The sequence below is a fragment of the Carassius gibelio genome, chromosome A23 (assembly GCF_023724105.1).
Source record: "Carassius gibelio isolate Cgi1373 ecotype wild population from Czech Republic chromosome A23, carGib1.2-hapl.c, whole genome shotgun sequence".
Lineage (NCBI taxonomy): Eukaryota > Metazoa > Chordata > Actinopteri > Cypriniformes > Cyprinidae > Carassius > Carassius gibelio.
Window position 1 is genome coordinate 17,580,278 of NC_068393.1, and position 12,516 is coordinate 17,592,793.

Here is a 12,516-nt window from a genome sequence, read left to right on the forward strand (position 1 = left end):
GACCGGATTCTCACCGGATGTATGTTATTACAGGTGTCTTTGTTCATTGCCACTATATTACTAGCTTCCTTCAAGCTCCATTCTAATGCCAAGTGTAAGAATGAAAGATTTTAAATATAGGCTTAGGAGGAAGTCGAAAACGATGTGCAGTGGAGTTTCTAAATGTGGATGACATAGCAAATATGTTGTGCTCCTTCCTTTGGACAGCACTGAGTCATGATGTGTCACTAACCAGTTTATGTTGACTAGTTGGCAAAGTACAAACTACGCACAGCTTCTTTCAATGGTAAAGTTTGAAATATCGTTAAATGTCACTATATGACGTCATATTCATGACGTCGTCGAGACATATTGCCTTTTATTCGTTTGCCTCTCTGTGCTCACATACTGTATTTTATTTCACCCAAACTCACAATAAAACTGTTTTCATTTATATATGAAAAATATGAAATACAGACTGAAATGTGGCCCTTTAAGACTACATTCAGCGTTCCCTTCCAAGATGTTAATCTGCATAAAAATCCTTATTTCTAATCGAGCCGACGTCTGATGAAATCAAATACACATCACATAAGCAAAGATACATTTAACATGTAAAATTAGAGAAGCAACATAATTTAACTGAAATTGCTCCTCCTCTCTGCCGCTTGCTAAGAGAGAGAGAGAGAGAGAGAGAGAGAGAGAGAGAGAGAGAGAGAGAGAGAGAGAGGTATGCGCGTGCTTTGAAAGAAAGAACTCTCGCCAGTGCGGCAGTAGTAGCTACCAGCGAGTCGCTAATTTTGTCCAAAAAGGCGCTATATTTGTCGCTTGTTTTTTTAAAAAAAGTCGCTAAAGTTGGCAAAACGTAAACTCTATATAACCCGATATGAAATGTGTGAGTAGAAAAACATGCGGCCACTCACGCGGAAAAAAGCCCCTCCTACTAGTTCAATGGTAAAGCTTTTTTGTGATCTTTAAATCATGAGCAAGTGGAAATTCTCAACTTATTGCGCGTTTGCTTCGAACCAGGACCACTACATTCAAAACAGTAAGAGAATATTTTTTACCTGTTACTATTTATCAGTACGAATCATATAGATAATTGTTTCTATGCTACATCTACAAACATTTGTGGATTTTAGAAGTTGACTGAGACTTTTGTTTTACTTCACTGTTCACTGCGGACAGAGCTGAATGAATTGATGAAGGAATTACACTTTTAATTATTAACATTAATAATAATAATTGTATATATATCTGTAGAGGGCATTATAATTAAGCGAATTTCTCTAAGACCATACATGCCACAGTTATAAGGATGTTCTGGATGTTTTTAAGTTCTGCATGCCCTGTACAGAGCACATTAAGTGCTTTCTCAGAGATATCAAATGTTTGGAGGTTTGATAATAAACACTCCCTCTCCTTGGGTCTTTAAATATGACTGATATCGACAGAATGATTACATTTAGCACTTTTAAGGAAATATGGTAATGTTTTGTAATAATCTTTTAAATCTGACTTATTTTCAAATTGTTTGTCATATATAAATATCTCAGAAAAATTTTATGGGGTTTCAATCCGGATTATGACTTTTGTTACGAAACGGGGTATAATTTTCATATTTGTCTTCTGAAGAGGACACCAGGACAAACATCGTGTTAATCAGGCATTTTGGGGAGACACAACAAGTCAATAGGAACATAATTATAGATGAATATTCCTATGAAATATGAGATATTCTTATGAAAATGTTGTCAAGTTATTACTCCCAGTATTATACTTCTTTTTTCATTATGAGTATGTCACCCGAAAACAGTAATATGCAAACCAGATGCAATATATAGATACATTGTATGGGAATACCAACTTTATGGAAATTTTATGCACATATTCCATGAAGTATAGTAGGGTAGTAAATCAAATCATTCATCTTTATAACGTAGTTGAGAGTTTCTACAAAGTATGGTTTAATATCCTGAAACCTAAAAACTAACAAAAAAATTGTTTCATGTCTATTTTATTTATTTATTTAGTCGCGGCGTCCTCTACAAATTAAATAAAATAAAATATGAATACACATATTTTGTTCAAAATGTTTTTTTTCCTCCATTTGTTTTTTTTATGCTCCAACCAATGTAATGACATAAAAGAGAAAAAAATAAATAAAAAAAAAAAAAAATAAAGATCACAAACTTTTTTTTTTTTTTTTTTGGTTCTCATGAGGCTATTTTAGAGACTCGGACTCGACCTGAAATGACTCCAGACTCCAGACTCCAGAAAATGACTTGTACATATTTTAGATCACATAACAAGCGCTCGGGGTCATTTAAATATATTATATTATATATATATATTTAGCTCTATAGAGGCTACTCTAGTATTGTTTATCTAAAGCTAAACGCGCAAGCCCTTTCAGCTCCGTGCGCTTTCTCTCTCTCGGGACGCGGCCCAGTGCGGATGACGCGGTTATTTTAACATCACCAGAAACACGGAGAGCTGCAAAATTACAGATTTCTTTCACTAAAACACGGCAGAAAAAAACTATGCTGAATTTAATTTGATTGAATACCCCTGACTTCAAAAATAAAGAATTTATTTGTATGGATTTGTAATATATTTTCTTATGTGTCATGGTAGATAGGACTTTTATTAAAGAATTTGATTACAGAAAAACTGTTTTGAAAGTGATAATGGATTAAAGCATATAACAGGCTGTATGTAGCCTACATTAACCTTACATCTTAGCACTTCTTTAAATAATATATAATATATTTTGTCTATAGCCTATAAAACAGTTTTGTATGACGATTTCTATACATGAGGATTCTGAATTGGATTTTTTTTGGCAAGCTATTAAAGCACTTGAGACTTGACTCTGACTCATGACCAAAGACTCAAGACTTGACTCAGACTCTAACTTAATGACTCGTAAACACCTCTGTTATTATATAAAATATTATATTTGTATTATATTATTTAATAATGATTTTTCTTAGTTGTAATTTTTTTTTTATTTCTTGCCCAGGAAGAAATGTTGGCTGCTACCCGAAGACTTCCAAAGTTTTTGCTAATATTCAGTTTAGTACTGAACTGCTCTATAGGTGCTGACACTGGCTGCGATGACTGGACTCTTAATGGAAGTGATGTCTGCTGCAAGAAATGCAAGCCAGGTACAGAGACATTACCTGACTGCAATGTACTGTTATGTAACCTAACAAGATATATGCAACATTTATGAAGGTACGATTTCACGATTTACCACTTTCAAAATAATTGATTGGAATATCAAAATGCCAAACAGCAGATTACATGTGAGTGACCAAGTGAAGTTTCAGATCATTTTGAAAGTGTCATGAAAAAGGATGTGGTTTAGCACTCGAAGGGAAATCCTTGATGGGTTCTGTCATTGCATACAGATGATTAGATCATCCTTAGAGAATCTGAAAGGTTGTCCTGGAAATCTTACTGTAAATAAGGAGTTCTGTAAAGCTTGCTTTAAAGGTCCAGTTTCAAACATTCACAAAACATACAGTGGAACTTAAATTTCAATATTTTAATATTATCAGATGAAAAGATTTAACTTTTGTTTGTTTTATATTTTTCCAAATCCTAAAACATTTTTTATTGCTGGGTTTTTAATGAGATGGGGAAAAAATCCCCTCGCTGACTTTTGGACATGCTTTTGTGATCAGAGTGCTGAAGTCATGAATGTGAAAGTGAAAGTGAAGTGACATGTGGCCAAGTATGGTGACCCATACTCAGAATTTGTGTTCTTTAACCCCTCTATGAGTTTATAAGAATCACATGGGTATGAGTTTCATTGGCCATGCTAAAAGTAGCTGCTTTGTGGTTACAGGGAACCGCTTGGTGGAGAGATGTGGAAGAGACCCAGAACATCTTTGTACCCCCTGTGAACCTGACACTTACACAACCAGTCATGAATACTACTGTTTGAGATGTACCCAGTGCATAGGTATGATCCAGTTTTACATCCTCAATGCCATTTTAGTTAAGCAAATGAAAATTTAAGGTTAGGATATAAATTATTTTATTGATCTGCATCATCATGAGCTTTGACACTGTATGTGCTTCATACTGAGTACATAATGCATACATAACGTCATACTGACTGAGCTTTAATATTTCTGTTACACGTTTGCAGGTAAACAGTTTACGCTTAAACAGTGCACTATCAGCAGCGATACCGTCTGTGGATGCAAGGCCGGATATCGGTGTGGAAATGACAAATGTTCTTTCTGTGTTACGGAATGCAAGGAGGGAGAGGAGCCAACCGAAGAACGTAAGAATTTAATCAAACTCCTTTTCTTGACCATCTCTGATTTAATAAGCTCTCAAGCTGTTTAATAGCAAATTACTTACTGTTTCGCTGTATTATTTTCAATTAAATTCTGTGGTTTAATGTTTGCAGGATCTTGCAGAAAATGTCCAGAGGGAAAATTCAACGATAAGATCCACAGTGTGTGCAAAGAATGGACAAAAAAAGAAAAGTAGAGTTTCTTTTATTTATTTATTTATTTATTTTATGTATTTTCTCAGAAATGCATTTGTCATAAATGTCATTCCAACTTTCGTCTTAATTCTCTAGTTGTCCTGATGGACAGACTTTGGTCAAAGGAAATGTTACCAGCGACAGTATGTGCACACATTTAGAAGGTAAGAAGTAAATACAGGAGAAGAACCTAACTTTGATGGCAAGCAACATACTGCTGCATAATCTAATGTTTTTGTCTACAGTTTTTGTTACAGAACCTAAACTTAACCAAAAAACTGATTTGATGGATAAAAAAGGTAAATGAGAATATCTAGTAAAAAAAAAATAAAATAAAGAACATAGCTTCATGTGCTCAAGTTAACTGGACTGCATAGCTTTCAATATGAATGTCAAATTCTAACCTCAAGGATAATTTTGTTTCTTCTAGAACCAAGAAAATGGCTTCCAGTTTACATTGCTGTAGGGATGGCAGGGTTTGCTGTCCTTTGTATCATAGTATCAGTGGTTGCATATGTAAAGGCACAAAACAAAACAGAGAAGCGAAAAACAGATACCCCTGACCAAGGTACTATTTAAACCTGTGTGTCCATTTTGTCTTTCTTATATGCCGTTCTTAGAATAAAACTACCTGTCACGTAGGGTTGCCACCTTCAGCGAGGCAAAATAAGGGACACCCATTCACCCTTCCCCAACAAAAAAAAAAAAAAGGAAAAAGAAAAAGGACCCAAATAATAAGTGAGGAACTCACAGCTCAACAATAAACCACAAGAAAACATGCTCCTGTATGTAAACTTGTCACAGAATACATTATTATTGTTATTTTTAATTGTATTATTTTACTTATAATTATTATTTATTATTAGTCTTAGCCAGTTCTGCAGCTGTAACCTGTGATGAATTGCTTCTTCTTCTTTTTTTATTATTAATCTGCTTAAATTAGGACTACATCATTATGTAATTATTTATTCCATTTTTTTCTAAATAATTTAGCACTTAAATGCCATTAAATGGCAAATTGTATATGATAAATATGATGATTTATTATTTATGACCAATATAAATGTTCAAATGAATAAATAGGGACTAACATTAATTCTAATCTATTAATTCATCTGTCTAAGAATATAATAATTATGTCTACCAAGCTCTGATAATGTATGAAAGATTATATCAACAGACTATCCGAATTTTAATAAAACAATAGGCCGTTACCTTTAGAAGCATGGATTTGTCTGTCACTCTAAAGGCCGGGTGGCAACCCTACTGTCATCATAATGTCTGAATTTACACTATTGCCATTCCTTTCTTTTAGACCCCTCAGAGTCCAGGATAATGGTTGTTGAGCAAGAAGACTGTAGTTTCCGTCATCCTGAGCAGGAACAGGGTGGCAGCTCAGAGTCCATCAATACGCAAGACTCAGAGTCTAAACTCATAGTGTGAGTTCACTAGACAGCCTTGATTTTCTTATCTGACTCTAGCATTGCTTCAAGAGCGAGAGGGCACAACCACTGAACATCTACTAAACTGTGAAATACATTCTTGACTGGGTGTCTGTCAGCTATTCCAGTTTGTGTAGAAGTGATAAATGGGAACAAAATGGGTAGTTTCACATCAGAGTTTTTAACTTCTGAAGTATAGTGCACCTTAATAACACATAGATGAGAGTTGGTTAATGTAGGTGTGCAGTAGCAGACAACACTTTTATGAGAGTAGGCGTCATCTACTGGCGCTTGAGTCACATTTACAGGTCAAAGCTCTCTTGAAATACCCTGGTGGGCTTCCCCACTTTTCTGTTAAAAACATCATAAAAAAAATAAATAAGTAAAAGCTCTTTGGACAGAGAACAAAGAGGATAACAGAAGAACAATGAGACCGTTTTAAATGGCATGTTTGCACTTTAACTATTTTTAATTAATAGTTCTTTGTCTGATTGTTTATATACTGTATATATAAATCAGCAGAGAAAGCAGAGTAGTGTTGACTGATCTGGCATAACTAAACATTTTACCTCAAGATTTTTGTGTTTATTTTACTGTTTTGTACATATTAGGATTTAAAAATAAGTAAAATTGTCAACTCAGGCCATTCTAAACCCTGGGTTTACAAAATCATGACTTGTTGCTTTTCATTCATTCACAGTTCAGTGTTAACCTGGGGTTAGGAATTGATTTAGAGAACTAGGTTTCGACTCAGGTTTCACATGATTCATTTGTAAATTCCGGGTTAAAATTCTTATTTGCATATTTGAGTTGTCAATTCCATTGACTGGATAAACTTTAAATTAAAGTCTCGCTCATACACATCAGTTGGGCTTTTGCTATTTATTCCTGACTGTGCCTTCCAGTTTACCTTAAACAGACTTTTTGCTGTAAAATTAAAATAGTCTCTTTGCTCCAGTTAATGTGTTTTCATCAGTGTTTGACAGTTTCCCCTCTCAAACACTAAAATAAAATAGGGCACTGAATATTGGGATAACTGTACAGACCGCATGAGTAATAAATGAGGCAAGTACTATTTAGGTTATAATTGGTGGTTTGTAGGCCGTTATGTTCTACTGTAAACATTGCATCGTTACACACTGTATACATTTTACTCTGCAATATGAGGAAACCAGACAAAAGATGACAACCTGGTGTTAAGGTCAGTGGGAAAAAACCTATATAATCAAATAGAATGCAATAACGACCCTGTGGCAATATGTATGTTGCACAGCTTGTGCTGTAGGCTATATTGTAAATACATTTGCTGTAAATCAAAACTCCCAGTTTACCCCAGGGGTCACAGAATCCATGCGTTAGGGACTTTCCTGTAGTAAGTTCATGAAGCAGATACTGAGGCCATTAAAAGTTACTGGGGACAAAATCCTCTAAAATTGCCAAAAACATTAAAGATTTGGAATTTATTTTCAGAGGTTTAATAGTACAAAAGGTAGCGTCTGATGGTTTTACAGAACTAATCAATTCTAAAATTGTTTAGTTGACTTTATATCCTGCTGACTCAGGGAGAGTTTCCTAATGACCTAGTTTGAAAAATATTTACTGCATCTGTTATTAATCTAGAGTTCACCTAGGGATCATGATGGATCTTTTTGGATAATGGCGTCATTTTCCTTCCACATCTAGACTCTAAACACACCATCCCCACATGCCAAGTTAATTCACTCTGCAGCCACAAAAAACCCAACAACCTTATTTGGTTCCAGGGAGGTTTTCTGAGGCCGTTAGGATGAAACAAAACAGCTGGTGGTTGAGCAATGTGACGATGGTACTTGTCTTTAACTTCCACAAAAAGTCAAGCTGTTTAATGTCAGTTTATGCATCACTACTGCATTTATGTAAAACCCTACACCAAGTTTATAAGACAGCTCTCCCTCTTGTAAATAAAAATTAAAAAAAATCCCTTCAGTTTCATTTTGTGGGAAGATGAGGTCTCTGTGGAACTTGATGTTCAAGGTGCTTCCCGCAGAGATTTGCATGAATTTGTTGGTATTAGGGAAAGTCTTAACCTCTGCCTACAGTCTAAATTAAATGTAAAAGTAAAAAGTGCTTATTGATGTACATCAAGAAAGATATGATAACATATATTCTTAGCACTCAGCATCAGTACAAAATACAAGAAAACACATGGAAGTTTAAAAGTTAAAGTTTCCTCCAGTTTGGTAAAGCTACTGTAGGGCATTTATCTACAGACTATGCTGATGTACACCGCAAAGAAGGAGTCTTTGAGACTGAAGGAGTCAGTCTCGTAAACCGGTGAATATTCAAATAATATTAAGAATACTAAACTTTTTTTTTTTTTTACAGTGTGAAAGCAGGACTTTATACAAATAAGAGACATTATTACATACTGAAGGCAACCATTAGAAACTAAAATAGCACTTTGGGCAAATTAAAACTAGTTTAGTTCCGGGAATACAGGAATTAAAAAAGAATGCTTGATTAAATATCTTAAGAGATCAAGAGTCATGTAGAAAAACTCCAATGAGGATCACTCAACCATGTGCCAACATCAAAGCGTAGTATCACTTCAGGTTTTCCCAGAAGTCAAAAGTGTAATATCAAGTACCGCTAGTGGGAGCTTTCCCTCTGTGGTGAGACACTAGCCTCTAACCAGAAGGTCAATAAAAATGAAACAAACTAATAGTGCATGGCATGACAAACAGATGTTTAGTAGTAATAGCATTATCTGGATGGAGTGTCCCTGTTTTTTTCAAGTTCAAGTGGATTTGTTGAATAAAAAAGTATCCCTCTTGGAGAAAGCAGAAGACTGGAAAACCCCAAACTCCCAGGACGTGCATGCATTTCTTTAAACTAATTTGGTTATCAATTCATTATTTCAGTTGATTTCACACTTTTATACTGTATGCCCATCATCATTGTTGCTTGCAGTTCTCTTTCTGTTTTGCATTTTCCTTTTTCTCCTTGGGCTTTACTCGTCCCAGTTTGTCACTCTGTCGTTTCGTGGGGGGCACAAATGTAGGTTCTTCCATGGGGCTGTTCAAACCTATTTGTGATGTTTGATTTTGACATAAACCTGTAAATGAACAATTTATATTTATTCCTTGCATAAATATATTAGAAGTTGTTGTGTTATGTAAATAAATCAAACCTCCATTCATTTGTTCTGATTCAGCTGAATACTTTTGAAAGGTGGGGTCCAGCTCTTTAGCAATATATCTGATGGCTTGCTGTTGCCTGTGGTGACACCAAAGGATGTTAAATGATATTACCTGAAAATGAAGCAGTAATTCATAGAGAAAGGAGTGATTTACATTGTCACAAAAATCTGACTAGGGAGTTGATTGTCTGGGATGAAGTCATCAAATGGGGAATGAAGACCTTCGGAATCCAGTCTGTGCCTCTGAATATAAAAACAGCGAAATTCTAAATCAACATTTTTTGTACATTGAACACATGGTAAAGATGGAGCTTGTGACCACAGTTGCTATTGGGATGTGCACTCCAGTTCAACAGCACTAATATCAGAATGACCTGTCCCAAAGAGATGCTTGGACAAGGCAGTTCTGCAGAGGTGACATTTGAAACTTTCAGATGGTTGGAATGTTTGCACAATAATAAAAGATAGTGTCACTCTAAAACTGACTACCTGTCTGTCACATGTTGCTCTCTCATTCTCCCAGTATTCTCGAACAGGTTCCAGCTCACGAGACCTCTGTTTAGCCTTAAGCTCCTGTTTCTGCATGGAACGTGCAATTTCCTGCACCAAAATGACAAATGAATATTCACCCCTATTCATGTGATGGGAAAGCAGCCCTCTCATTTAAGCTCTGCTTACCTCATCTTGAGCAACCTGTGCTACTATGAAATCTCCAATAGGACAGTCCCTTCTAAGAGGAGAGGTATCTTGCTGAGTCTATGAAAGAACAAAACAATTCTGCATATTTTCACTTTATTTTAGGAATTTTTACTACTGTTACTGATATGGATATTAAACAGACATTTGCTGCAGAGCACTAATAGAGCTGGGTGTTATGATGGTACATACCAGGGGTGTCCAGTTCTGCTCCTGAAGGGCCACCTTCCAGCAGTGTTTAGCACTAGCCCTAATTAAACACACCTGAAGCAGTTCATCAGGAACACTAAAAACCTACAGGTGTGTTAGAACTAAACTTGGCAGGAAAGTGGCCCTCCAGGAGCCATATTGCTCAGCGTACACAATATACCGGTGGTTTTCTATCATGTTCCTGGAGCTCCTCAACACTAAACAGTTTGAATATCTCCTTTACCTGACAGTCCAATTTCTTAGGGGTCTTTCTCACTGGCAGTTTAGTGCGGAACGGGGCACAGTTCGCATGAAAAATCGCTAACGTGAACGCTGTCATCGGACGCTGTTGTGCGCTGTTGTGTGGTTCACATGAATGTGCAAGCAACACGGACTCGGGTGCGCACTTGGTAACTGTCAATATCATTGTTTCCAAAACACACTAGATAGCCGAGGTTGATTCCACACACTCCTAAAAGTTAAAATTAAATTAATTAAAATTAATAATAATAATAAACCAAAACTGCAGTAGATATATTTGGTCCTGTAGCTCCCCTCTTCAGCTGATCTCTCCTCCTCTTCCTGAATCCTGTGGGCCAGCTCCTCATCCAGTAGCACTTGCTCCAGCTCTCCCAAGTCAAGAGCAGCCATTCCACTCCTAAGAGCAGGTTCTGGCAGGTGACCAGTGCAGAATCACAACCAGATAATGTGAAGATGGGACACAGGGTTTTAAGACCACCATCACCTTCAGCCAGATGGGCCTTACCCATAGGTGTCTAATCCTGCTCTCTTTGATGGCAACTGTCCCACAGAGTATAGCTCCAAAACACCCAGTAATCCCGAAGACCTTATGGTTCAGGTGTTTAATTAGGGCTGGAGCAAATTTCTGCTGCAAGGTGGCCCTTCGGGTCGGGGTCAGGATTGAACACTTTTGGCCAAGACAGTTGAATGTTGATTTCCATTCGATTAAACTCATTAGGAATCTTACTGGGTGGATTACAGCCATATAAACTTACCTCAAAGGACACACAAAGTAAGGGTCAAATCAAATAGAAAATGCAAGACGAAATCTAGAAAAAACAAGAATATTTAACGCTGAGGTACTGAAAAGGAGAAACTGACGAGAAAGAGAAGCAGATGAGATTTTGAGGTTTTTGAGAAACAAGGATGAGATCAAGTCTCAGTGGAGAAGGGATAAAGCTTGAGAAAAGGAGATGTCACAAAAAAAAAAAAAAAATGGCTCAACTCCCGAGATGTACACTGGAGGCACACAGGAATGGACAGGAGTTCTTTTTTACTGATTGGAAAGCAATGAATAGATGTAGGGACAGGCTTGGCCACACTGTAGAGCTCAGAGAGGGGTTACCTGCTCTGGAAGAGCACCCACTGCAAAACTGGAGTCTTTGCATCCGTCTCTCCTCCCTCTTGCTCTCCCTCTCCAACTCTTCCTCTGTGCTTGATCACTCTTCCTCGAAGGTCTGCCAGCTCTCACTTTGACTTTGCCTCACTCTACACTCTCTACACCTGTGGCCTCGGTCTATCCTCCTTTCATCCTCCATAGAACTTTTCAAACAGAAAACAAACATGTGTGAACTGGACTTTGGATTAGTCATGTTTTGTGGGGCTTAAAAAGCAAATGAAGCAGTTGACTATATGTCATACTGTCATACAAAATAACCCGTGGTGTCACATTATTTTAGTGCAAATCAAATGCAGGAACAACAATTTGACTAGACAAAGAAGATGCATGTGACAAGGCGTTGAGACATAGTCATGATCATAGTCATTTATCAACATGATCTTTCGCAATTTAGGCTTTTAATAATCAAATCAGACTCAATCCAGATGATTTAGTTTATAGTTATACTGTGGGGTTCAGGTTAAGTGTCAATGCAAGCGCGGCCCCCCTTGACATGTTATTTAGATTTATCACTCCTAATAGTCTACACAATTTATGTCCATTATGAAAGAAAATACTGAATGCAGTAACCAATAAATGTAAATGTATTTTATGTTCAGAAATGCAGCTGTCACACAACAGAAACAGTGTCAGTGTGAACACAACAGGAGCCTGCTGTCACAAAAGAGCGGCCTACCTAATAAAACTGTTTAAGAAATTCCACTTCATAAAAACACTTGAATGGATTTTGTTACAGAAAAGTATTTTACCTCTACCATCTTTATTTTGGTAAGTGCTCCTGTGTCTCAAATAAAGCTCTTCCTCTGCTTGTATCCTTTTTGCTATTTTCTAAAAAACAAAAACAAAAGCTTTAAAGATCACAATGTTCATTTGGGAGAGTGAGGATCCGTTGTTGTTTTTCAAAAACAAATTTTTAATAAATAGAGAAAAGCATGTAAAGTATGGCTGAAGATTGTATTTAGAAAAAAAAAAAACTATAATAGCATTTCAGAAAGATATAGATTTACAATCATTCAGTGATGACACATCAATGTAAAACCCTCAAACCTAAGAGTGGGTTGAGTGACTAAAAATATATCCGCTGATGCACTCAACAAGGCAC

General features: G+C 36.4%; 2 protein-coding genes across 4 annotated transcripts in view; one reads left to right on the plus strand and one right to left on the minus strand.

Annotated features, from left to right (window-relative positions):
* Positions 1-731: 731 nt before the first annotated feature.
* On the plus strand, positions 732-6,815 carry LOC127944893 (tumor necrosis factor receptor superfamily member 9). 2 transcript variants are annotated; one of them, XM_052541299.1, is made up of 10 exons: positions 732-1,027; positions 3,005-3,149; positions 3,836-3,952; positions 4,142-4,279; positions 4,409-4,487; positions 4,586-4,653; positions 4,735-4,788; positions 4,920-5,057; positions 5,132-5,274; positions 5,805-5,940. In XM_052541299.1, the coding sequence occupies exons 2-9, from the start codon at positions 3,011-3,013 to the stop codon at positions 5,251-5,253; spliced, it is 855 nt and encodes a 284-aa protein (XP_052397259.1). In that variant the 5' UTR covers positions 732-1,027; positions 3,005-3,010; the 3' UTR covers positions 5,254-5,274; positions 5,805-5,940. The 2 variants fall into 2 exon arrangements, with proteins under 2 accessions (XP_052397259.1, XP_052397258.1); XM_052541298.1 differs by lacking the exon at positions 5,132-5,274 and having other exon boundaries at positions 738-1,027; positions 5,805-6,815.
* Positions 6,816-7,699: 884 nt separating this feature from the next.
* LOC127944894 (uncharacterized) overlaps positions 7,700-12,516 on the minus strand; it is a 6,209-nt gene continuing 1,392 nt past the window's right edge. The window contains exons 1-6 of one of the 2 annotated variants that reach the window (XM_052541301.1): positions 12,164-12,516; positions 9,788-9,865; positions 9,599-9,709; positions 9,264-9,352; positions 9,101-9,186; positions 7,700-9,025 (exon numbers count right to left, since the gene is read on the minus strand). The exon at positions 12,164-12,516 is cut by the window's right edge and continues 1,380 nt beyond it. In XM_052541301.1, the coding sequence (XP_052397261.1) occupies positions 8,865-9,025; positions 9,101-9,186; positions 9,264-9,352; positions 9,599-9,709; positions 9,788-9,865; positions 12,164-12,172 (534 nt within the window). In that variant the 5' untranslated portion in view covers positions 12,173-12,516 and the 3' untranslated portion in view covers positions 7,700-8,864. Of the gene's footprint in view, positions 9,187-9,263; positions 9,353-9,598; positions 9,710-9,787; positions 9,866-12,163 lie in introns of both variants that reach the window. The other variant, XM_052541300.1, reaches the window with a different exon arrangement.

Bases quoted from the DNA above. Each gene is read 5' to 3' on its own strand.
- LOC127944893 (XM_052541298.1), top strand. From the start codon at position 3,011: ATGTTGGCTGCTACCCGAAGACTTCCAAAGTTTTTGCTAATATTCAGT. The intron at 3,150-3,835 runs GTACAGAGACAT...TTGTGGTTACAG, and splicing joins CTGCAAGAAATGCAAGCCAG to GGAACCGCTTGGTGGAGAGA. The intron at 4,789-4,919 runs GTAAATGAGAAT...TGTTTCTTCTAG, and splicing joins TGATTTGATGGATAAAAAAG to AACCAAGAAAATGGCTTCCA.